The 26,764-nt window shown below is 38.4% G+C and overlaps 1 protein-coding gene across 3 annotated transcripts; it reads left to right on the plus strand.

Annotated features, from left to right (window-relative positions):
* Nucleotides 1–26,253, plus strand: ATP6V1E1 (ATPase H+ transporting V1 subunit E1). 3 transcript variants are annotated; one of them, XM_081309032.1, is made up of 10 exons: nt 22–177; nt 7,114–7,265; nt 7,684–7,749; nt 12,183–12,292; nt 12,835–12,901; nt 16,507–16,596; nt 17,406–17,474; nt 20,271–20,365; nt 23,537–23,624; nt 25,745–26,253. In XM_081309032.1, exons 3-10 carry the CDS (start codon nt 7,693–7,695, stop codon nt 25,805–25,807), a joined length of 639 nt encoding a protein of 212 aa, XP_081165158.1. In that variant the 5' UTR covers nt 22–177; nt 7,114–7,265; nt 7,684–7,692; the 3' UTR covers nt 25,808–26,253. The 3 variants fall into 3 exon arrangements, with proteins under 3 accessions (XP_081165157.1, XP_081165158.1, XP_081165159.1); XM_081309033.1 differs by having other exon boundaries at nt 33–177; nt 7,117–7,265; XM_081309031.1 differs by lacking the exon at nt 7,114–7,265 and having other exon boundaries at nt 1–177.
* Nucleotides 26,254–26,764: the final 511 nt, after the last annotated feature.

Below are 26,764 nucleotides of genomic sequence, written 5' to 3' on the forward strand. Positions count from 1 at the left end.
GGCACCTCGCAGGAAGCGGAAGTCGGGTTATAAAGTAAAGGAATCCGGAGAACCTTCTCTGGTTTTGTTGGCCCTGTTTTTCCACCGCCCTTTTTCTTAACTAAGTTCGGGACAGTTGCCCACCGACCTAGCATCGCTTTCACCATGGCTCTCAGCGATGCTGACGTGCAGAAGCAGGTGAGGGGCTGGGTTGGGTTTCGCGAATCTGAGGCCCCATCCTGGGGGAGGTGGGCAGAGTACGGATCGAAGAAGGCTTGGGCCTTAGACACGTCGATTGCTGCAGCTGGGTCCCTTACCCAAAGTCCTGGTGGTCTCTGTGGGGGATTTGCCCCATAGCTCATATGACTTCTGCTTGGGTCCTACGTGCTGCCCGCTTGTCTGCACAACTAGCTCTGCCCACCCATCTTAGTGGTCCCTAAGTACTCAGTGTACTTAATTGGACAGAGATCTGCGCAAAGATTGAAAGCAGTGTTTTCACTTGAGTTTTTAACCCCGAGGGAAGGGCTCACGATATATAATGGGAAAGAAACAATGTTGTAGGAGAGCAGCTTTCAATGTTGTTTTGAGGTCATTCCCTTTATGCACTTTGAATTTTTATTTTGAAGGAGTGTCTTCTGTCATAACGAATCTAGTTTGAATATTAATGCAAATGCAAAAATCTTGTTTTCTTGGATTTTTTTTCTTTCTTAATCACGGGGTCTTTTCCACTGAACTACATTCCCAGACCTTTTTTTTAAAAAAATATTTTAGTTGTGGCTGTTAATACCTTTATTTATTTATTTTTATTTTTTATTTTTTTATATGGTGCTGAGGATTGAACCCAGGACCTCGCACTAGCTAAGGCGAGCGCTTTACCGCTGAGCCACAACCCCAGTCCTCCCCACTTCCCCCCCCCCCCCCCCCCGCGCCTTTTTATTTATGTTGGGAGCCTCGCCAAGTTGCTGAGGCTGGCCTCGAATTTATGACCCTCCTTCCTCAGCTTCCCCAATCGCTGGAAACCGGCATGTGCCAACACGCCTGGCTCTTTTTCTTAAATTTATGAGCCCCAGCACCTAATGTTGTTTGATACAAGGTCGGCGAGTCGATTTTTGGAAAAAATTGTCATGCAAGTCTTGAACTTACATCACTTTTGAAAGTGAATATACTCAATCTTGAGAAACTTGTTTAGTTTTTTTTTTAAGAGAGAGTGAGAGAGGAGAGAGAGAGAGAATTTTTAATATTTATTTTTTTTTTAGTTCTCGGAGGACACAACATCTTTGTTGGTATGTGGTGCTGAGGATCGAACCCAGGCCGCACGCATGCCAGGCGAGCGCGCTACCGCTTGAGCCACATCCCCAGCCCCACTTGTTTAGTTTTTAAAAATGCACCATACCCTTAAGTTGCAGGCATTAGGAGTATTCTAAGATACCTGACACAGGAGGCTGAGGCCAGGGCACAATTTGAGCCTAAGAGTTCCAGGCCAGCCTAGACAACATAGTAAGACCCTGGAACCTTGTCTCAAAATAAGAAAAATGGAAAGGAATGTTGTAACTGCAAAAGCCTCTCCTAGGAGTATAGTGGTGTTGACATGTCTATAACAAGGGAATGGTCTTGCTAATTGATATCCTGAAACAAGGGTTCTAGTGTTTAATAATCGTGTTGCCAGTAGATTTTTCAGAGAAGGAAATTTTAAGGCTGCAATTTAATATCTGTGGAGAACTGAACCTACTTTTTTCCCCAAGTACTAGGAAAATTCTCTGACTAAAGCACACTCAGTAGCTTATGAATCTTCTTAGATGAGCAATAAAATGTTTTTTCCTTTGATGTTTCCATTTCCTTACTTAAAAATAATTCTTTTCATTTTATCCCTAACCTAATATTCCCTAAAAAGAATGAGGTAGTTCTTCATTTTTCCCTTCCTTCCTTCCTTCCTTGTTTTCCTCTTTCCTCTTTCCTTGTGCTGATCACAAAAGTGAAATAGGAATGACAAAAAATAGCTTCTGTGGAGAATTCCTACAACAGTAGAATAGTAGAAAATGAAGTTTTTTGAACATTTATCACCACCTTTGAATTCGAATATAGGAAAATCGATGCAGTGGAGAAGTACAATGCTGTTAGTATTCACAGTGCTAATTCCCTTCTTCCTCTTATTCCATCATTGTACCTTGTGGTATTTAGAAGACTAAGGCTTCTACAGGAAAGGTGGAGTACAAAAGTAAGGCAATGTATTTCCTTGGATTGTAGATCAAAATAATTTTTTCTTTTCCCCCACCACTGCATTTAATTTCCAGTGTTTTGTTTTGTTTTGTTTTTATTTTTGTGGTGCTGGCAATCAAATTCAGGGCCCTAAACAGGCTTGGTAGCACACGCCTGTCTACTCCAGAGACAGGAGGATTGCAAGTTTCGAGGCTAGCTTTTACAACTTGACAAGACCCCATCTCAAAAAATTAAAAAATAAAAAGGGTTGGGGATGTAGCTCAGTGGTAGAGTGTAACTGGGTTCAAATCCCCAGTACTGCAAAAAAAGAAAAGAAAGAAAAAATATTCTAGTGTCTTGTGCGTGCTATGTCCCCCACCCCAGGGTGCTATGTTTTACTCACTGTATTCTCAGCCATGAAAAGGCCAGGTGCCAAGCACATTGTAGTGCTGAATAAATCCTGAATTCCTTGACTGCTTCTCTATCATATTAAGATATTTGTGTATGTTTGCTTGCTTTTTAAAAGTATTTTTTAGTTGTAGATGGACACAATATCTTTATTTATTTATTTTTATGTGGTGCTGAGGATTGAACCCAGTACCTCACATGTACAAGGCAAGTGCTCTTTCAATGAGCCACAACCCCAATTAATTTATTTTTAAATGGTGCTGAGAATCGAACCCAGTGCCTCACATGTACTATGCAAGCACTCTACCACTGAGCCACAAACCCCAGAACCCCCCTTTTTTTAATCTGAAGAGTATGGTTATTTGTTTTATTTTTTTATTTTTTATTTTTTGGTATTAGGGATTGAACTCAGGGGCACTCGGCCACTATGCCACATCCCCGGCCCTATTTGTATTTTATTTAGAGACAAAATCTTACTGAGTTCTTAGCGCCTCACTTTTGTTGAGCCTGGCTTTGAACTCAGGATCCTCCTGCCTCAGCCCTATGAGCCATTGGGATTATAGGCATGTGCCACTGTGCCCGTCTACTTTAACAAATTTTCAAAGGAAATTGAATAAAATCCTTTGATAACTGGGTTAGCAGAAAGGGGAAAAAAGTATTTTTTTAGCGGTCAGGTCTTTCTGCTTTAGGGGTGGAGTTAAATGTCCTTTAAGGGATTGACTTTTTCTCTTGGAACCCTTGGTTGACTGTAAATAGGCTTCTCTGACCTGGGTTAAAATGAGTGCCTTTTGCTGTAGACTAGGCTGATCGAGTCAAATCTGGTACTTGAGTGTCCATTGTGAATGATGAAAGCAGATAATTCAGCTTGAGTCAGATTTCACATTTAGAGGCCAACCACATCTTGTAGCATTCATAAACATTAGTTTTGATTACTGTGTTTAGGTAATTCCTAACCCACCACCCTAGGCTCAGGATGGAATCCAGTACCTCTTGCATGGTAGGTGCTGGGTTGCATTCCCTAATCCTAATTAAACTACTTTAGAAATTCCAGACAAAATAAGTTCAGAGAGGCTTCAAATAGAACTTAGGGAGACACCATTCTTCATCATGACCATACATACATCCTAATTCTGTGGAGGCTAATTTTTTTTTTGTTGTTGTTGTTTAAAGAGAGAGAGAGGGAATTTTATTATTTATTTTTTAGTTTTCGGCATATACAACATCTTTGTATGTGGTGCTGAGGATCGGACCCGGGCTGCACGCATGCCAGGCGAGCGTGCTACCGCATGAGCCACATCCCCAGCCCTGTGGAGGCTAATTTTTAAGCACAGTGATTTTTCTCTGCATGTTCCTCATGATTAGTTACCCCCAATAGTTCAAGGTGTGATATTGTATTATCTATGAAATTGACTCCCGTTATCATACTGTTTTGGCTCTTCCAGTAGAGTGGCTCTGTGTTCAGCTACAGGGGTGTAAAAGCCCCAGTTTATTGCTTTCTGATCCCAAAGAAGGAATTTGGAGGAATCCACAGAGACGTTTTTGGTAGCAGTCTGAGATACAGTGGGAGAACCATACTATATCTATAAACAGCAAATACATAGATATATGGGATAGATTGCATACCCATTGCACAAGTGGATTTCTTCAGATGCTTTATGAATACATTCTTTTACTTTACAACCAAGGTCACTATGCTTTGATTCTCACCTAAAGATTGCAGATAAAGAGAAGTAGTTGGCTTCTCTTCTCCCATTTATTTCATTTATCACTTTTTTTTTTTTCTCCTAGGCACTGATCTGTTTCATAGACTCTGATTATCATGTTTTGGCTCCTCAAGAATAGAGTGGGCTGGGATTGTGGCTCAGTGGTAGAGCACTTGCCTGCCATGTGTGAGGCACTGGTTTCAACCCTTAGCACCACATAAAAAAATAAAATAAAGTTATTTTTTTTTAAAAAAGAAAAAGAATACAGTGGTTCCAGGAATGGAGACATATACCTATAATTCTAGCTACTTGGGAGACTTAGAAGGATCACAAGTTCAAGGCCAGCCTTGGCAATTTAGCTATACCCCATAAAGTTTTTCCTTCTTCTTTTTTTTTTTTTTTTTTGCTGGAGATGGAACCTAGGACCTGATAGATGCTAGATAAGTGCTCTACCTTTGAGCCCCAGTTCAAGCTGTCTCTTCTAAAATCATACTATGTTTTCTTTTAAGACTTTATGTATTCTCAACTCATTTTTTAAAATTTTTATTTAGATGTTGATGGACCTTTATTCTATTCATTTATTTGTATGTGGTGCTGAGGATCGAACCCAGTGCCTCACACATGCTAGGCATGTGCTCTACCACTGAGCCACAACCCCAGCCCTCAACTCACTTTTTTTTTTTTTTAAGTTGTGCTTAAAAAAAATATATAACAGCCAGGTGCAGTGGCACATGCCTATAATCCCAGCAGTTCCAAAGGCTGAGGCAAGAGGATTGTGAGTTCAAAGCCAGCCTCCGAAATTTAGCAAGGCCCTAAGTAACTCAGTGAGTCCCTATCTCTAAAAAGGGCTAGGAATGTGGTTCAGTGGGTAAGTGCTCCTGGGTTCAATCCCCAATGCCAAAAACCACAACAAACAACCACAGGTGTCCATAATCCCAGCAATTTGTGAGTCTGGGGCTTGCAAGTTCAAGGCTAGCCTCAGCAACTTAGTGAAGCCCTAAGCAACTTAAGGAGACCTTGTATTAAAGTAAAAACTTAAAACAGCTGGAGATGTAGCTTATTGGAAAAGCACCCCTGGGTTCAATCCCCAGTACCAAAAGAATAAAAAAAATTTTAAAACCCCACATAACAGAATTTACCATCTTAACCATTTTTAAATATTCAGTAATGTAAAGTATAACCAATTATTGTGAAACAAAATTCATTTTTACATATCTATGTGTATCTTAGATTTATATCTTTGTGTTACATGGAGAAGTTGCTGTGGAAATTGTTTCCAGAATTTGAACCTAAAAAGTACCCAGGAAATGACATTGCTGCACTCAGAAGGCTTAAAACTCACAGTAGATTCTCATTCATCCACAAATGATTGTTGAACACTTACTGTGGTGATTAATCCATCTTTTGGGGTATAAATGACAGACAAGATCCCTACACTCATAAGTTTTTACCCCCCCCCCTTTTTTTTTAACCAGGGATTGAACTCGAGCACTCAACACTGAGCCACATCCTAGCCCTATTTTGTATTTTGTTTAGAGACAGGGTCCCACTGAGTTGCTTAGATCCTCACTATTGCTAAGGCTGGCTTTGAATTCTTGATCCTCCTGTTTCAGCCTCCATAGCCACTGGCTTTATTTATTTATGTTTTTTTTTTTAATTACTTCTTTTAGGTACAGTCACTGTGAAATTGTGAAATGAAACTGCCATTCCAATACCACTGAATTTTTGATTAGCTATATGGGTTGGAATTTTACTTGAATATTTTATAGCGTCAATACATTATGAGTTTTAAGTTTAGGCATCAATTATCCCAAATTCCACTCAGAATATTTTAGTTGACATTATTCTCCAGTGATGTCAATGATCCAAAACCGTGTAACAAGTTCCTAGCCTCATAATTTAGTTGAAGACGGGGACATGTAAGCAAGCAGTTGTGACTAAATGTTTAGCTGCTCTGGTAGAGGAAGAACAGAGTGCCCCAGGTGCACAGGAGTGGGAGGTTCAGGAAAGATATCCCAAAGGAGATGGCAGTTAAGCTAGCTGAGACTTGAGATGTATTGAGACAAAGAGGGGAAGGAAAGCATGTTGTTTCAAGTAGAAAGTAGAGCATTTTGGAGTCTTGGAGGTAAGAGACAACTATAAACTCAAGTAACTGAAAATAAGCTTAGTGTGATAGGAACTAAGTCTGAAGAGTGGTGAGTAGTGAAGGGTTTGTCCATGTTAGGCTTGAAAGGTAAGCAGTGATCAGATCAGGTCCTGTACCTTCTAAAATCTTTGCATTCTATATTAGAGTGGTAACAGGACTAGGGGCATTTGGGAGACATTTGGAAGCTGGTGTAATAGTTCAGCTGAGAGATAATGGAAGGGACTAGGTGATGGAGAGAGATGGGCAAATTTAGAAACTGTTAATAAAAAGAATTGATAGGATTTGGTGATTGACTGGATATAAGGACTGTAGTAGAAGAAAGGTCTTTTGTTAGCATTCATGCCTGGAAGGTTGGGAGGGGCATGACCAGTAGTTAATGGCAAATGTGTTGAATTTAGGTTATGTGAGTAAGATATCCCAAAAGAGCTGTCTAGGAGCCAGAGGGAAAAAAGGGTGTGGCCCCAAAAGAGACTTGGAGAAAAAGGAGGAAGTAATGGAAACAAAGGGAAGAGATTGCTCAAGAAGGCAAGTTGGGGGCTGGGGTTGTAGCTCAGTGATAGAGTGCTTGCCTGACATGGTTGAGGCAATGGGTTTGATTCTCAACACCACATATAAATAAATAAAATAAATGTCCATCAACAATTACATAAATAAATAAATAAATATTTTTTTTAAAAAAAGAAGGAGAGTTAGTCATCACATCAAATGGTGTTGAAAAATCAAGGAAAAGAATGCCAAGATTTAAGGACAAGGAGGTTGTTGATCATTTTATGAGACCACTTTCAGTGGACACAGAGGGGCAGAAGTCAGATGGAGAGTGTTGAGAGTTGAAGGTAAGAAACTTGACAGCAAATACAGGTAACATTTTTAATCTTTGTGGTATTTGGGATCAAACGAAGTCTAGGCAGTTGCTCTACTATTGGGACTGTACTCCCAGCTCTTGAATTTAGATGGCTTTTTGATGGGGAAAAGAAAGAGAGGGTGCTAACTGAAGGACCATGAAGTAGAGGAGTCCTCCCAAATATTCCAGGTTCCTTGCAGTAGAATTATGTCCAGTTTATCTGTGTTGTTGAATATTGTATCTTGTTCATTTGCTAAAATAAATTCCAGATTATAAGCCTTCCTAAGAGCAGAAACTGTCTCATTTATCCATGTACTCAGCTTCTGGCATATGATATGCATTCACTTGAATGAATCAGAAAAGATACATTTTCTTTTCCTGTCAAATTAAAAATATTATTTTTTTTATAGATAAAGCACATGATGGCTTTTATTGAACAAGAAGCCAATGAGAAAGCAGAAGAAATAGATGCAAAGGTAAGATCCATTTTCTAGTTTTAAGAAATCATCAAAGTTTCATACTGTTTTGCTTTACTAAGCAATAATATAATAAAATTATTTAGCACCAAATTGCAAAGTGTAAGGGTCCGGCGAAACGTCGGAGAAGGAAAGACCACACGAGACTAGCTTCATGCAATGGCAAGGGGGATTTTTATTAGGGATCCGTTCCAACGCGTTGGGACTCTGTGCTCACTCAAGAAGGGAGAGCAGCCCAGAGCCCAGAGCAGAGGTCAAGCAGAGCTTAAGTACACTTTTTGGAGAGGGTGGGGGGCTTTGCATACATCAGAACAAATCATCATGAGGTGCGGGGAAATTAAACTACAATTCTGATACATGATTAGTCCATTCATTGTCGGGAACAGTTTGGGCAGGGGTGATTGGTCACTTCTAAGTGGGGTACACATTCAAACTGATTGGTCCTGGGGCCTGGATGCCTACGTGCCATGTTACCTGGAGCCCTTAGCTATTAAACAACCAGGGAATCAATGGAGATATTTACTGAGCAGCTCCCGCATTGTCCTAACAACTTTACAGACATTACAGGTTCCGGGGATAGCAGGGGAATTGTTTACTTTTTAGCCCAGGCCTTGCAATCTAGAAGCTTTACAATGCCCTAGTCTTTTACACTTTAACTCAGACTTTTGCAGCTTAGAATCAGCTTAGAAATTTTACCTTTACAAAAGGACTAATAAGAATATATGTCTATGGGCTGGGGTGGTGGCTCAGTGGTAGCATGTCTCATGAGGCACTGAGTTCAATCCTCAGCACCACATAAAAATAAATAAAATAAAGGTATTGTGTCCATCTATAATTAAAAAAAGAAGTTTTAAAAAAAGAATAATGTCTTTAATGTTAAAAAAATAAATATATTTTCCTTTGTAGTTGTTCTGATTATTAATAAGTGTCCTGCAATTTTATCATAGGGGTAGAAAATTAATGCATGGTTTAATTTTCTTATGGAATCCGTAATTCATAATTGCAGTAAAGTTTGTAAGTAACATTAAAATGAAAGCCATTGTACACAACAAAGGTGACTTTTAGTCAGCATCTAAAATTCTTTTTTTTTTTTTTTAAAGAGAAGTGAGAGAGAGTGAGAGAGAATTTTTTTTTTTAATATTTATTTTTTAGTTTTCAGCAGGCACATCATCTTTGTTTTGTATGTGGTGCTGAGGATCAAACCCGGGCCGCACGCATGCCAGGCGAGTGCGCTACCGCTTGAGCCACATCCCCAGCCCTCTAAAATTCTTATGAGGTGGTTACAGGCAAAGTGAAATTTGTCTGTAGCTGCAGATACTTGGGAAGTTGAGGCAGGAGGATCATTTGAGCCCAGGGGTCTGATAATAGCCTGGGCAGTATAGTAAGACCAAAACCCTGTCTCAAAGAAAATAAAGCAAAAAATTCCAGTTGTACATTGTTTATATCAACTTACGTTCCTTAACAGTGTATCAAGTTTTTATTTTCCTTAAATATAATCATAATAGACATTTAAAATATTATCAAAATACATTTTCTTCCTTTTTTTTAATTTATTTTTTAGTTGTACACATACCTTTATTTTGTTTATTTATTTTTATGTGGTGCTGAGGATTGAACCTAGTGCCTCCCATGTGTCAGGCAAGTGCTCTACCACTGAGCTATGGCCCCAGCCCCCAAAACATATTTTCTTTTATATATGTGTGTGTGTATATATATATATATATATATATATATATATATTTTTATGAGAGAGAGAGAGAACTTTTTTTTTAATATTTCTTTTTCAGTTTTCGGTGGACACAACATCTTTATTTGTGTGTGGTGCTGAGATCGAACCTGAGCCGCACGCATGCCAGGCGAGCACGCTACCGCTTGAGCCACATCCCCAGCCCAATATTTTCTAATATTTTATTTTTATCTTTTAAATCTACTATAGTTATATTTGTTAGCTAACTTTCAGGCATTGTATATGCCTGCTCAAAAACTGAAGCTCTCTGAAACTTTGAATTATCACTTGGGGAAAAAGATTATTTTAACTCCCATTAATATATAATAATTGATAGTCTATTTAATATTATTTTAGTGGTCATAAAAACACCGCAGTTCCTTTTTTGGTTCTGGGGATTTAACCCACTCAGCTATATCCCTTAAAGCATTTTATTTTTTATTTTGAGACAGGGTCCCACTGAGTTGCTTAAGTCTCACTAAGTTGCTGAGGCTGACCTCAAATGTGCAATCCTCCGGCCTCAGCCTTCCAAATTGCTGGTGTTACAGTCGTGTGCCACCACATCTGGCGAAAGACTACAGTTTCTTGTATGACTAGTTCCTCTCATTTTCTGTGGGCCAAGTATAAAAGTTTTATATGCCTGTAATTCCAGCAGCTCAGGATGTTGAGGTAGGAAGATTGTGAGTTCAATGCCAGTCTCAGCAATTTAGTGAGGCCCTAAGCAACTCAGCAAGACCCTGTCTCTAAATAAAATATAAAAAAGGGCTAGAGATGTGGCTCAGTAGTTATGTACCCCTACGTTCGATCCCTAGTACCAAAAAAAAAAAAGTTTTATTTCAGCTATTATTTCAGGAATTGTATTCTTGTTTAAAATAATCTTGCTAGGTGCAGTGTCGCATGCCTGTAATCCCAGTGGCTCCAGAGACTGAGACAGGAGGATTGCAATTTCAAAGCCAGCCTCAGCAATGGCAAGGCACTAAGCAACTCAGTGAGACCCTGTCTTTAAAATAAAATACAAAATAGGGCAGATGTGGCTCAATGGTTGAGTGCCCCTGAGATCAGTTCCCAGTACCCCGCCAAGAAAGTAATCTGATCCTGCCCAACATGGTGGTGCATGCATATAATCTCAGCTACTTGGGAATGCTGAAGCAAAAGAATCAAAAGTTCAAAGCCAACCTAGGCAACTTAGTGATCTGTCTCAAAATAAAAAATAAAAAGATATGGAGATGTAGCTCAGTGGTAAAACACCACTGGGTTTTAATCCCTAGTACCACAAAAAAAATATTTTTTAAAATTGAAAAAGTAGGGCTGGGGTTGTGGCTAAGCTGTAGAGCGCTTGTCTAGCAGTTTTGAGGTCCTCAGCACCACATAAAAATAAAACATATTGTGTCCAACTAAAAAATAAATATTAAAAAAAATTGAAAAAGTAGTCTTACCCTGTATAACACCATCATCTTTATTTTCCATGATAGGTACAGAGACAAGTTATAAAAACATTTAGAGTCAGGCATGGCTCCATGCCTGTAATCCCAGTGCCTCAGAAGACCTGAGGTGGGAGAATTGCAAGTTCAAGGCCATCCTCAGCAATTTAGCAAGGCCTTAAGCAACTTAGCAAGAGTATGTCTCAAACTTTAAAAAAAAATAAATACATTAAAATAAAAAGGGTGGGCTGCGGTTGTGGCTCAGCTATAGAGCCCTTGCCTAGCATGTGCGAGGCGCTGGGTTCAATCCTCAGCACCACATAAAAATAAATAAATAAAATAAAAGTATTGTGTCCAACTATAAAAACTAAGAAATATTTAAAAAAATTTAAAAAGGTTAAGATGGTGGCTTAATGGTTAAGCACCCTTGGGTTCAATCCCCAGTACCCACCCTGCAAAAAAAAAAAATAATAATTTTAGAACATGCAAGTTCAAGTACCTGTGCCAAGCCTTGAACATCTGAATCAGCAACTTTTGCTAACTTTTCCAAAATCATAATTTCTTATTGTTTGAAAATTGTGGACATCTCATTAAGTTAACTTTATTTATTTGGTTGGTTGTTTTGGACTATGCTGGGATCAAACCCAGGCCCTTGCACAAGCTAGATAGATGTTCTGTCACTGAACTATACCCACAGACAGGATAACATTTTAAAGAAATAACTGCTCAGTAATTTGCATTAATGAAAATAATAACCCTTGTTTGTAAAATTCCTGTTTTAGAGCTGTTAAATTTACATATTCAACTCATGTGAAAAGAATACTTTTTGTTATTTCATTTTACAACATAGGACACTGAGGCTGTTACTTGATCAAATTTTATAGGCAATAACCCAAATTCTGTTTGTTTTTTTTTTAAATTAGCCCTAGTAAGAAAGTGGACTAAATGAAGAATATATTATTATTATTATTATTATTATTATTATTATTATTTTGTGTGAACAAAAGCTTGTGTCTGATTATATATTTTGTAACTTTGTGACTGGGTACAGCTTTCCTTGATCACATTTTTAATTTTCTTATTTATCATTTATAATAAAATAATCGGTCTTTCCTTTTGAATAAATTAGAAGTAATCTTTGCAGGTGAGCATCACAATAAATCTTAGATTTTAGATATAGAATAAGTGATTTCATAAGCAAGTGTCTCTAGTTACCAGCTGCTTAGAGTACAACTGTTTGCCAAAATCTAATGTCAATGAATTAATGGTAATTAATTTTACTGTAGGCAGAAGAAGAGTTCAACATTGAGAAAGGCCGTCTTGTGCAAACCCAAAGACTGAAGATTATGGAATACTATGAGAAGAAAGAAAAACAGATTGAGCAGCAGAAGAAAATGTCAGTAAATCCTGGTCCTAGTATTAAGCTAAAGAAGCTCTCAGAAGTCAGTGAAACATGGGGCTGAGGTTATTGTTCATTGGTGAAGTGTTTGCTTAGCATGCAAGAGGCCCTGGGCTCAACCCAAAGTAACCCCTACCCCCACTCCCCCATCCCCCAAAAAAAGTAAGATGAGGACAGAGCAGGTGCTTTGCAGTACAGTTCTTAACTTTAACTCCTACTACTTACCTGACCTTGGGCAAATTGTTTAACTTCTTTTTTCTCATTTGTGAAGATGGTTACCTTAAGGATTATTGAAAAATTAAATTGCAATAACTGATGTGAATGTGTTTGCCACTTGGCAGACATTCATTAAATATTTCCTAATCTTGAAAGTAAGTTGGTAGAAACTGATAAATATATCTCACGATTTTATTTGATCATTAGGAAGAAAAATACTGGTTTATCAAATCTTCATTTTACATGACAATAGAAAACTGTATGTTTTTTCACAGTTTGTTTTTTTATGCTGCTCTTATGCTGTTTTCCCATACCTTTTGCAGTCAAATGTCCAATTTGATGAATCAAGCAAGGCTCAAAGTTCTCCGAGCAAGAGATGACCTTATCACTGTGAGTAATTAGCCCCATTATGTATAAAATTATAAATGTTAGCCAAGGTGTGGTGGTACAAACTTGTAACTACAGTTACTAGGGGTGCTGAGGCAGGAGGATCATATGTTCAAGGCCAGCATAGGCAAATTATCAAGACCTTGTCTCAGAATCAAATGAGGAAACGGCTGGGGATGTAATTCAGTGGCAGAGCATGCCTAGCTTGTGCCCTGGGTTAAATCCCAGAACCATAAAAATATGAGTTGCTGAGTGATTTTTAGAGAGAATACAATTGTTCAGCAAATCATTATATGAGGTATTAATGATAAATACAAACAAGAATAAGAGACAAGCCCTGACTTCAATGACCTTCTAATCTAAGAACGGCTCTACTGGATCATAGGGCAACAACAGAGTGGTCTGTACATAATATGTAAGGCTCAAAAGGGAAGATGGATTGAATATAGATAGGATCATGAATACAAGGCCAAGAGTGGGTCGCTGTTTTCAGTAAAAAGCCATTGGAGTTTTTGTTTTATTTTGTGGACAATATCATAAATAGGATCATAATACTATTGTATATGCTAGGGAAGAGGTTAGAAACAAGAATACCATTTGGAAAGTTTTATAGTTATTCAAGGAAGAGGGCAGAAACCTGTAGAAACATTACTTTATTGAAAGGGGTCTAGAAGGTTTTTTTGTGTGTGTTTTTGTTTTTGTTTGGTTTGGTTTGGTTTTGGTTTTGGTTTTGGTTTCAGGGACTGAACTCAGGGATGCTTAACACATCCTGAGCCACATCTCCAATATCCTATACCATTTTTTTTTTTTTTTTTTAAATTTTGAGACATGATCTTGAACTTTTGATCCTCCTGCCTTTGCATCCTGATTCCCTGGGATTGTAAGACCTATATGAAGTAAAGCTATAAAACCTAAATAAATGGAAGACACACTATTGTCTTACACAGTTAAAGAAACACAATGGTAAAATGCTCCTGGGTTCCATTCCCAATACCAAAACAATAAAAACAAAAAGAGCATGGTGGCAGTGAGGTGAGGCACATATTACAGGAAGACTTGCCAGACATCAGCCACTTCCAAGTCCAGCACTAAGTTCTGAATTTCATTCCTGAATAATCAAGAGAATGATGTTTCCATTACCAAAAATGAAGAGTCAGGATGACAAGATGTTTTGTTAAGAGAAATAACCAGCTCATTTTTGGATATATTTCGAGGGATGGGAAACCATCAGATGGAAATGTGTCAGCTGTTAAGTGTAAAGGACTGATGACATATTGATTTAACTCTCATAAAGAAAGTGGCCCCGGGGCTGGGGATGTGGCTCAAGCGGTAGTGCGCTCGCCTGGCATGCGTGCGGCCCGGGTTCGATCCTCAGCACCACATACAAACAAAGATGTTGCGTCTGCCAAGAACTAAAAAATAAATATAAAATAAAAATAAAAAAATAAAATCTGCCTCCTTTAAAAAAAGAAAGTGGCCCCAATTTGAGTAGTTTATCTGCTTTTAAGCTTTAGGAATGTGGGAAAATAGAAAATCTCGTTGTTAATTCATCCTACCACATGGGAATAGTTTATTCCTTTAGGACATCAAAGGATTAGAGTGCTTTTGTGGGAGATGTTCACTATAATATGTTACTAGTTCAGGACAATTGCAACCTATCTTTTCACTAAATGTTGAGTTTCAGTTGTTTGGTGTGGTAACACACTCGCATAATCTCAGCTTCTTGTTAGGTCAGGACAGGGCAATCACAGATTCACTGAGACCTAAGGAGATGTACCTCTGGTAGAGGACTTGTGAAGTATGTAACAGACCCTGGGTTGGATTCCCAGTATCATGGTAGTCAGTAGTTGATTCCCTTTCAATGGATTAATTCCTTTTGCAACTTGAATTAATTGACCTAATTAACAAGCTGCTCTTAAATTAATAGTACATCCTTAGGGAAAGTAGTTGTAGAAGAGCTTGGGGCTGATAAGTTATTGAAACTTGAGTTTAAATTTTAGCTCTGCTTGAATCAAATGTATGAAATATGATATGTCAAGAGCTTTATAATGTTTTGAACAACTAATAATAAAAAAAAATTTAGCTCTGCCATATTTGTTTGCCTAAATTATTGTTTCTGACCCCAAATTTCCACTTCTGTATGTTAAGATATTTGGTAAAGAGTAATCAATAAATGGGCAAAGGAATGAGCAGATACTTCATACAGGAAATACAGTTGATCAATAAATATATATAAAAAATTCAACATCTCTAGCATTTAGAGAAATGCATGTTAAAACTACACTGAAATTTCATCCCATTCCAGTCAGAATGGCAGCTGTCAAGAATATAAGCAACAATAAATGTTGGCAAGGATATGGGGGGAAATGTACATTCATACATTGTTGGTGAGACTGCAAATAGGTGCAACCACTATGGAAAGCAGAATGGAGATTCCTAAGAAAATTTGGAATGTAATCACCATTTGACCCAGTCATGGGTTTATGCCCAAAGGACATAAATCAGCATACTACAGTAGTAGTAGTGAATCAACTACTACTGGGACACAGCCACATCAATGTTTATAGCAACTCAATTCACAATAGCTAAACTGGAACCAACATAGGTGCCCTTCAAAAGATGAATGAATAAAGAAACTGTAGTGTACATACACATTGAATTATTACTCAGCCTTAAAGAAGAATGAAATTTTGGCATTTGCCAGTAAATAGATAGAACTGGAGAATATTATACTAAGCAAAATAAGCCAATCCCAAAGAACCAAAGGCCAAATGTTTTCTCTGATATTCGGTTGCTAATTCACAATAAGGCTGGTGGGGAGAATACAGGTAATTTGGACTAGACAGAAGGGAGTGAAAAGAGGGGAGGAAGTATGGGGGTAGGAATGATAGTAGAATAAATCAGACATTGTTACCCTAAATGTATATATGATTACATGACCTGTGTAACTCTACCTCATGTACAAGCAGACAAATGAGAAGTTATGCTCCATTTATGTAGGATGTGTCAAAATGCATTTTGTCATGTGTAACTAATTAGAACAAGTTTATATATATATATATATATATATATATAAAAACAACAACAAAACAGATATTTGGTAAAGAGGATCTAATGAGAATGGGCACACTTAAATCCTCTAGCATAACACTTGGCATTTAGTACTTGTTTAGGAAATGTCAGTTCCCTTTCCCCCTACCATTTCTTCTTGTGATAGACCTGGGTAAAAGTTAAAATACACTTACAGCTAGCTGGGCACTCATGTGTGGAGCAAGAGCTCACTGTGGGAGTATGTTAGTCAGTAATTCTTAAAAGGGATATGGTTTTGGGCTGGCGCCAACTTCCCTACTCTCCACCGTCTCCCCAAAACTTGATTTGCCACTAGGGGTGCATATCTCTCCTCCTTAAAATACCAAGAAAAGCCATAACTTTCCATAGATTACATTAAGTAAAATAATCTATAAAGACCTCTTGCTATAGTCAAATATACCAGACAAAAATCTATCTTGGACTGTGTATTAAATGAAAACCCAGCAATAAAATGTGACATGATGGGCATTTACCAGCCTTGATGTGTAGATAACTTTTTTCTTTGCCATTCTTTGAAGGACTTACTGAACGAAGCAAAACAGAGACTCAGCAAAGTGGTAAAAGATACAACCAGGTACCAAGTGCTACTGGATGGACTGGTCCTCCAGGTATACTTACAGGCCATATCTACCATTTACAGCCACAGTTCTGAGAAAACTTATAGGACCTCTTTAAAGATCAGCTCTGTTTTTTCTATCTTAGCATTTTTCCCTTTTACTTTTTACCTGTCTAAAATGTGTGTTTAAAGTAGCACTCTCGCTGTTTTTTTTTTTTTTTTTAATTTGTCAGTGGATACAATACCTTTATTTTATTCATTTGTAGTGCTGAGGATTGAACCAAGTGCCTCACATGTGGTAGATGAGCACTCTGCCACTGAGCCACAGCCCCAGCCCATCTTACTATTCTTTTATATGGTCTTATTCAAAACCATATTTTACTCAAAGGGTCAAATCTGCTTTCAGCTTTAAACTTGCTTTGTTTGATTTTTACTACTAAAGTATTTGCTTCAGGTGTAATTGCTTAGTCCTAGGTGGTGATTCCTTATTTTACTTATGTTAATCACAAAATATTGTCCCCTATCCAACTGATAAGACTAGCATTTGGGGGCTGAAGTTGTGGCTCAGCAGTAGAGCTCTCGCCTAGCACATGCGAGGCCCTGGGTTCAATCCTCAGCACCACATAAAAATAAATAAAACATTAAAAAAAAGACTAGCATATGAATTTGAATTTAAGTACCAGATTATCAGTTTATCTGGTTTGCAATAATTGGAATTTTCCCTCCATGTTCTCTCATACTATCTGTGCTGTCTTCTCAGGAGACATTGTTCCTTACTTGATGAAAGAATTTTAGAAACATTGTTTTGCTATTGCTTTTAGTTTGTGTTTTCCTCCAATGGCATCTGATTGTTTCTTACAGGGTTTGTACCAGTTGTTGGAGCCCCGAATGATTGTTCGTTGCAGAAAACAAGATTTTCCTCTAGTAAAGGTAAAGAACTTAGCTGAAGAAGAGAAAATTTTTTAAAAAGATCAAAATTCTGTGATGAAATGCATGGTCTAATAACAGCTGAATTTGGGGGATTAGAGGAATTTTACCACATTGTATGTTAATTTTAGTTCAGCATCTAGTTTCTTAAGAAAGGTTGAGTTGCCATCCAAGCTAGTACCTTCTTCCTTTTTTTTTTTTTTTCTTGGAGGTGGGCAAATCTCAATTTAATTGCAAAAGCCTTCATGTTTAGCACTTTCAACAATGAACAAACAGGAGAGCCACTTTTTGAACATATAAACATATAAAAGTCCTTACCTTCTTACTTTTCTGGGAACTTAGAAGTACTGTGATCCTAAAATCAAATAATAAAAGCTGCGCCTTTTATTATTATTGGAGCAAAGATAGGCAGTGCCTTCTTTAGGAGGCAGCCTACTGCCCTACACAAGGCCTGGCTATAACCTAATTAAATGTATTCACATACTCAGAGAAAGAAGAGAGGTTGTTCACCTCAGATAGTATCACCAAGTTGCTCATCTGATTACCATTCTTCTTCCATGTAGCTTGCTTTAGGGCAAGGACTCGCTGAGTCCCTTGGCAACTGCATTTCTTAGAACACACCAATACATTTATAATAATATCCATGTATTCATAGTATAATTTGTCTCCCTAAGTAACTTGTCTCCTAGGAAAGAAAGTATGCCATTGAGGGAACATAGGTATTCATTCTCCTTAGGTACATCTTTGCTACTGTAATGAGTTATATAGTTCTAGTTTGTCATGTATCCATGTTTGTGCTGACATGTCATTATGAACCTCTAAACCAGAGGACTAGACATTAGAGTGGAGAGTTTACTAAGGGTCTGTCATTCTAAGGAGGTCGGTCTGAAGTTGCCAGCTAACCTTAAGTAGATGACACTGGGTATCAACCAAGCGTTTTCTTACTTACACTGTCAATTATTAGCTCTCCAGACTGATGCTATATTAGCTACAAAGAGCAGGGAATTGTTGAATATCTACATCAGTTGGTTCAACTAATAACATCAGAAAAAAATTGAAATTCTTTAATTTCTTCATGAAAATATTTACATATCTAACACAATAGGGTTCAAGTCTGGCCTTTCCAGTAATTGTTTGACTATCAAATTGTAATATAGCAGTAAAAATCCATTTTCATCTTCTTTCCCAGTGAACTGTGGCATTTAGTCCATTCACATTATCATGCAACCATCAGCACTGTGTATCTCCAGAATTTTCTCATCTTCCTCTGTGCAGCTCTGTACCCAGTAAACAATAGCTCCGCATTTGCCCTATTTATTCCTGAATTCTATGTACTTCATGTGTGTGGTACCATTCACTATTCGTCATTTTGTAACTGGTTCATTTCATTTAGCATAATGTTGTCAAGTGTCACTTGTATTGTAGCATGTGTCAGAATTCCATTCTCTCTCTCTCTCTCTCTCTCTCTCTCTCCCCCCTTGGTACTGGAGAGTGAACCCAGGAGTGCTTAACTACTGAACTGCATCTCCAGTCCTTTTGATTTTTTGAGACAGGGTCTCACTATTGGTTAGGACCTTACTAATTTGCTGAGGCTGGCTTTGAACTTGCAATCCTCCTGTCTCAGCCCCCAAGTTGCTGGATCCCTTCTCTAAAACTATATATTCCATCAAATGTATATGCCTAGGGTGATAGAGAACTTGCCTAGCATGTGTGAGGCCCTGGGTTCAGTCCCAAGCACCACATAAAACTGAATAACAAAAAAGGTATTGTGTCCATCTACAACTAAAAATATTTAAAAAATGTATATGCTATATTTTGCTTATCCATCCTCCATTGATAGACACATGGGTTGTTTTACCTTTTGTGATTATTGTTGCCGAGAAAATAAGTATATATATATATATATATATATATATATATATATATATATATATATATCCCAGAAATGGAATTGATAGATAATAAGGTAATTTTGAGAAAGTATTGCAGAGTTTTTTTTTTTTTAAATATATCTTTATTTTATTATTATTTTTATTTTTATGTGGTGCGGAGGATCAAACCCAGTGCCTCATGCAAGCTAGGTGAATGTTCTACCACTGAGCCACAACCCCAGCCCCTACACTACAGAGTTTTAAGCAGCTGCTACATTTTATATTCTCTCCCACATAGTGCACAAAGGCTCTAATTTTTTCCACACCCTCACTAACACACTTTCTGCTTTGGGGTGTTTTTTGTTTGTTTGTTTGTTTTGAAACTCTTCTTTGCCTAGACTGGCCCTGAATTTCTGGGCTCAAGTGATCTTCCTGTCTCATCCTCCCTATTAGTTGGGACCTCAGGTGCACACCACCACTGCACATGACTGGTTTTTTTATTTTTATTTTTTCTATAATAGCCATCCTAATGGGTGTGGAATGATACCACTCTTTCTTGTGTAGACTGTTGTCCGATCTTTTGCAGCTGCCATTTGAAACTCTTAACAGCCAAATCCCACTCCTCTTCCTGATGCTCTTGGCTGGAGTGATAATATCTTCCTCTTATCTTCCCACACTTCACACCTGTATCCATCAGTTATTCACAAAAGTTGCTCATATCTCTTCCCTCCTGCATGCAGGCTCTCAGTTAATCTCATTCTTCCTTATAGGTGGCACTATTTTACATTCCATTTGCAGAACATATATTTTTCACTTGGAGTAAATAGGAATATCCTTATTTGTATAAGCTGTTGATTTGCAGGTGGTGGTGTACCTGTTCAACAGTTTTCTTAAAACCTTTTTTTGGTTGTTGTTGTTTTCTCTTCAGGCTGCAGTGCAGAAAGCTATTCCTATGTACAAAATTGCCACCAAGAAGGATGTTGATGTCCAAATTGATCAGGAGGCTTACCTGCCTGAGGAAATGTAAGGAGTATTCCTGTTGTTAACATCTAGAATCTCACTGCAAGAATGTTCTTTGCACTGGGTCTTTTTAAAAGCATGTTTAAGTGCTTTCTTTAAGTATTTAAAGTGCTTTTAAAAAGCATTTAAACAGGGGCTGGGGATGTGGTTCAAGCGGTAGCACGCTCGGCTGGCATGCGTGCGGCCCGGGTTCGATCCTCAGCACCACATACCAACAAAGATGTTGTGTCCGCCGAGAACTAAAAAATAAATATTAAAAAATTCTCTCTCTCTCTCTCTCTCCCTCCTCTCTCACTCTCTCAAAAAGAAAAAAAAAAGCATTTAAACATGCTTGGTTGGAGGGATAGTAAGAGATTGCATGCTTAGCATGTGCAAGGCCTTGGGTTTGATCCCCAGGACCAAAATTAAAAGTGTGTTTTCTCTAGCACACTCGCAGAGGTGGTGTTATAAATGCTGCTGTTTTCTCTGGAAATGCTCTGCTCTTCTTTGTTAACCAGCTAGTATACTCTAAAAGTCTGTGGTTACTTCATTCATCCTAAAGAAAAGTGATACTATTACTGTAACCCAAACTTATAGCTGGGTCTATATCTATGAATTGGATGCTGAGGAAGAGAGTTCCTAATATTAAATTGTTACCAAAACAAGAATCAGGCTGAAGATGTATTTCAGTGGTAAAGCACTTGTTTAAGAATGCATGAGGCCCTAGGTTCAATACTCAGCACTGCCAAAAAGAAAAGAATATAAAAAACTATGATTATTGCATGTGCTAATAATTAGGTTCAAGTGACATCAGTACTTCTGCAGACTATGAGGGAATGACAGACCCAGGCAAGTGTCCCTAGAAAACTTCATGTAGTTGAGGTAGGTATAGAAACTCTGAGGAAGGGTAGAGGGTTGGGTTGAGGTTTTTTGTTTTTTTTTTTGTTTTTGTTTTTGGTACCAGGGATTGAACTCAGGGGCACTTGATCACTGAGCCACAGCCCCTGCCCTGTTTTGTATTTTATTTAGAGACAGGATCTTACCATCTCCCCATTGCTGAGGCTGCCTTTGAACTCGCGATCCTCCTGTCTCAACCTCCTGAGTTGCTACGATTATAGGGGTACGCTACTGCGCCTGGCCAGGACCTTTTTTTTTTTTTTTTTTTTTTTTGCTGGGGATTAAACCCAGGGCTTTGTGCATGCAAGGCAAGCATTCTACCAACTTAGCTATATCCCCAGCCAGGTTTTTTTAATTGACATCATTGTTAAATGAGATACTGTGCCTGGATAAATGAGCACAGTGCTGTGGAAACTGAACATGCAGGGCAGGGTAACACTAGTTCAGGGGCTCGTAAATGACAGGTTTTACTTATTAAAGATCCCTGTTCCATCCCTAGCATGCAAAACAAAAACAGCAAAAATAAAAGATCATTGTTCCTTTGGAAACAGATGTGTTTTGAAGTTTAGAGTTTAGAAAAATACTGTTCTGTAGTATCCCCCACCAGTGTCTGAGGCATCGCCCCATGATCAGGTACACTAGTGTTTCCAAGTGGAATAGGAACATCCACACTGTGAAGAACGAACACTTTGCAGTTGTTGGTGATAAATTGACTAAAAGATATTTCCAGTTCTAGAGTCACATGACTGGATAGTTTTTGTTTTCAGACCTTTTGGATTTTAGTATTGCAGATATAGGACTGTAGATATATTCTAGTGTGGAGTGGTATTTTGAATATTGTCAGGACAGTTACTCCATTATCTAACTCAGTCTTTGAAAGTAAGCCTGTCTCCTGGTTTATGAAATAAAGAGTGTACCAAAGTTTTTTTTTAAGGTCCACAGGAAGATTCAGTGACACAGGAGAAGCCCATGCTGACCTTTAGGAGGTACCTGGCATATACTCAGTCCTCTCCCTCACTCCTCCAATGGGACAAAGAATTGTATTGTAGACAATGGGTCAGGATTTTAGCAAGGAACCATCCTATCCTCATGAAGAATACAGGCTGTTTAGAGAAACCAAAAATAGATGAAACAAATGGAAATGCAGGAAGGAGGTGCAAGAAAAATAATTAAGGCCCCCTTATCCATCAAAATTTTCAAAAGAAGGTTTGTAAAACCTTTCCTAATCTTGTCTGATAGCCTGCTAATTTCAAGAAAAAATTAATACAATAAAGTGATATAGTAAATAAATTTCATTCTCAGAGGGCACTTGGCCTAGTTCACTTTATAGCTTTAAGTGCTAAAACTGAAGAAAGGAATAGTAAGTGAAGTGTGGCTTTGGGCCGAGGTTTGGCAGAATGTAGTCAGAGTGTCTTTCAGAGAAACACATAGTTAAGAGTATTGCCTTACCAATGTTGCCTGGTAATTAGCAGCCTCTGGACTTTAAAAATTCAGATGCAGGGCTGGGGATGTGGCTCAAGCGGTAGCGCGCTCGCCTGGCATGCATGCGGCCTGGGATCGATCCTTAGCACCACATACCAACAAAGATGTTGTGTCCGCCAAAAACTAAAAAACAAATATTAAAAATTCTCTCTCTAAAAATAAAAATATTTAAAAAAAAATTCAGATGCAGTTGGCCTAGTGGTGCACACCTGTAATCCCAGACACTTGGGAGGTTGACGTAGGAGGGTAGCAGGTTTAAGGCCAGGCTGAACCTTGTCTCAAAAATTAAATAAAAAGGGCTGGGTATTTCATTCAGAGGTAGAACGCTCCTGAGTTCAATCCGCAGTATACTCTCCCATGTCCCCCCATTTTTTTTTTTTTTAAATGAGGACTTGGTCTCAGCAATAGACCCTATTGACTCCATTGAGATAATATCTTCCCCTTTTCATTTTTTAGGAAGGGATAGCTGTTAGAATTGGATGCTGTATAAGAATCAGGCACAGAGCAGTCACTTGTATTAACACCACAAAAACCTGAACTCCTCAAGCATTTTTTTTTAATATTTTTATTTTAGTTATAGATGGATACAATACCTTTATTGATTTTTATTCGGTGCTGAGGATTGAAACCAGTGCCTCGCCTGTGCCAGGCAATCCCAGCCCCTCAGAAGTGTTTTGAATTAACATCAAGCCTGTTGATCATTTTGCACACACCACGCCCTCAAGCGGCCTTCCTCTCAGAGAATGATGTAAGCAAACCATGTGTTTTTGTCTTCTCCAAATCTGTAAAAATTGTTATTTCTTGTGTTTGTTATAGAGCTGGTGGAGTTGAGATCTATAATGGGAATCGTAAAATAAAGGTTTCCAACACCCTGGAAAGCCGGCTGGATCTCATAGCCCAGCAGGTGAGCGTGGGAAAACTTCTTGTTACCTGCTCTACTGCTCTTTGAAGTGGTGCAGAGAACACATGTCCATGCACTGGTATTTGGGATTTGTCACTTTCCACTTTTACTAATTTTCTTAGAGAATAAGGATTCAGCATGCAGCAGCATTTACTGAGGAACTAGGACTCATATGGGATCAGAACCAGGGTTCTATTTATCTAGGATTCTTTTTATTTATTTGTTAATTTATTTGTACTGATCATTTATACATGACAGCAGAATGCTGCTCAATTCATTGTACAGAAATGGAGCACAATTTTTTCACTTGTGGTTACACAAGTAGGGTCAAAGCATTCATGCAATCATACAAATACCTAGGGTAATGATGTCCGTCTTATTCCACCATCTTTCCTATCCCCCTATACCCTCCTCTCCCCTCCTTCCCTTTTGGCCAATCCATAGTTCTTCCACTCATCCCATCCCTCCCACCCCCTGCCCCGGCCTTGTGGATTATTATCCACTTAATCAGAGAAAATATTTGGCCTTTGGTTTTTTTGGGATTGGCTTACTTCGCTCAGCGTGATATTCTTTTTCTTTTTTTATTTTAATTTTTTTAGTTGTTGTCAGACCTTCATTTTATTTATTTGTATGTGGTGCTAAGAATCAAACCCAGTGCCTCACGCATGCTAGGCAAGCGTGCTACCACTGCCCACAACCCCAGCCCCAGCGTGATATTCTCTAACTCCATCCATTTACTTGGAAATGCCATAATTTTATTCTCTTTTATTGCTGAGTAATATTCCATTGTGTATATATAACACAGTTTTTTTTATCCATTCATCTATGGAAGGACATCAAGATTGTTTGCAGTTTGGCTATTGTTATTGTGCTGCTATAAACATTGATGTGGCTATGTCACTGTAGTATGCTGTTTTTAAGTCCTTTAGGTATAGACCAAGGAGTGGGATAGCTAGTCGAATGGTGATTCCATTCCAGGTTTTCTAAGGAATCTCCATACTGTTTTCCAGATTGGCTGCACCAATTTGCAGTCCCATTAGCAGTGTATGAGTGTAACTTTCCCCCCACATCCTCGCCAACATTTATTCTTGTTTGTCTTCATAATAGCTGCCATTCTCACTGGCATGAGGTGAAATCTTAGTTTTGGTCTGTATTTCTATAATTACTAGAGATGTTGAACATTTTTTCATATATTTGTTGATCAGTTGTATATCTTCTTCTGAGAAGTGTCTGTTCAGCTCTTTAGCCCATTTATGCCGAGTTCTTTATCCACAAAACAAGTAAATACTTGTTTAAAGGAATTATCTGTCTGCTGACTACTCAGATCTTTCCATGTTTGCACAAATGAACTCTAGGAAACAAACCAGGAAAATCCCACTTGCTGTACAGTGCTGGGCTAATCTCCTCTGGACTGCCAACTTGGTTGCTTCCTTGTTTCATAGCCAAAGCACTCTGTCCTTGTGTGTCATCTTCTGGTAATTTAAACATTAGAGGTGTGTAGCCTAGTATGGTAGCCATGAATGTTTAAATTAAGATTACAACCTTAGGGCCTGAGGGTGCAGCTTAGTGGTAGAGTGCTTGCCTAGCATGCACCAGGCCCTGAGTACTGTCCCTGGAATTCCTTAGTCTCACCAGTACACTTTTCAAATATGCTACCATATTAGATAGCACAGCTTTAGAAGTTTGAGGTTAAATCCTAAGGATTGTTAGTTGATGTAAGGAATGCTTCAGCACAGACCTGCATCTTAAATATTATGTGTGGTTCCTTCTGTCAGATAGTATGCACTTAATGTTTGTTGTAAGAAAGAAATGTAGATAGATGATCCAGAATTATGAGGTAATAATGTTAATGGGTCTATCTTCTTAGATCACAATATAACAGGTCTTAGAAATGACTTCAGATTTTTCATATTTTTACTTTTTTTTTTTTGTAAGCAGTCTGCACCCCATATTTGTGATTAGTTCAGTTAAAGTGCATCATATAAGTGAAGGCAGATGTGGTGCATTTAGCTTTGTGATTGCCTCCTCAACCATTTAGAGGTTAATAACTTTCTTGATGTGGTTAAGATGGGAGGATTTGACAAGTCTCCCAATTGATGACACTTAAATTTTTTTCTTCACAGATGATGCCTGAAGTACGAGGAGCCTTGTTTGGTGCAAATGCCAATAGGAAGTTTTTGGACTAAGCCCTTGGGAGGTGAAATTAATCTACTGCTGTACCTCTGAGAAGCAAGATCGTCTATGTAGCTTACTATGTAGCTTCTTCTTTGTTGTTCTGCTATTATATTTATCAGTGGATATCCTTCTGTAGCTAATATCATTGGCCTGATGTTAACAACTGGAGGTTTCCTAAGTGTGATCAGGACCCACAGTAATTTGTCTCAGGTACCACAGCTTTTATTTGGTTCTGTAGCATGAAGAGGAGGGGTCAGATGGTACTGCATGGACTACACCAAGTCTCCTGTTCTTTTCACTGTTCTAATTACCTAATCTACACAGTGATATGCATGGTGATCCTTGCTCTTTAGGTATGGGGCATGTATTCTTTGGGCCTAGAATTTTTCTTCATCTGTAAATGTGATTTAAAATCTAAGCAATGAATATTCTTTATTTATTAAAAGATTTATGTGGATTTAACTGTAATTTGTTTTTGCATGTATCATGCTAGGGATCAAACCTTAGGGACCTGCACATGCTAGGCAGGCATTCTACCTCTGAGTTAATCCCCAGCCCTTTTTATTTTGAGACAGGGTCTCACTAAGTTGCCCAGGCTGACCTCAAGCTTGGGATCCTCCTGTATCATCATCCCAAGTTTCTGGGATTACAGGCATGTGCCACCACACCCAAAATTTTTGAGAGATAGGATCTCATTGAGTCGCCCAGACTGACCTTGAACTTCTGCTCAGGTCCCAAGTGGCTGGAATCATAGTTGTGCACCACTATGCTCAGATAATTTATAATTTCTTATGAATGACACTACAAGTTTGTGGCTTGAGAGAGTGAAGATTGGGTGCAGTGAGGGGCACCTGTAGTCCCAGCTGTTCTGGAGGCTGAGGCAGGAGGATCACTTGAATCTAGGAGTTCAAGGTCAGCCTTAACAATGTAGTGAAATCCTGTCTCAAAAAAAGAAAGAAAAAATTGTA

Source organism: Spermophilus citellus, assembly GCF_964194105.1.
Source record: "Spermophilus citellus genome assembly, chromosome: 10".
NCBI lineage: Eukaryota > Metazoa > Chordata > Mammalia > Rodentia > Sciuridae > Spermophilus > Spermophilus citellus.

Bases quoted from the DNA above. Each gene is read 5' to 3' on its own strand.
- ATP6V1E1 (XM_081309031.1), top strand. From the start codon at position 145: ATGGCTCTCAGCGATGCTGACGTGCAGAAGCAG. The intron at 17,475-20,270 runs GTAAAGAACTTA...TTTTCTCTTCAG, and splicing joins AAGATTTTCCTCTAGTAAAG to GCTGCAGTGCAGAAAGCTAT. The intron at 23,625-25,744 runs GTGAGCGTGGGA...TTTTCTTCACAG, and splicing joins TGGATCTCATAGCCCAGCAG to ATGATGCCTGAAGTACGAGG.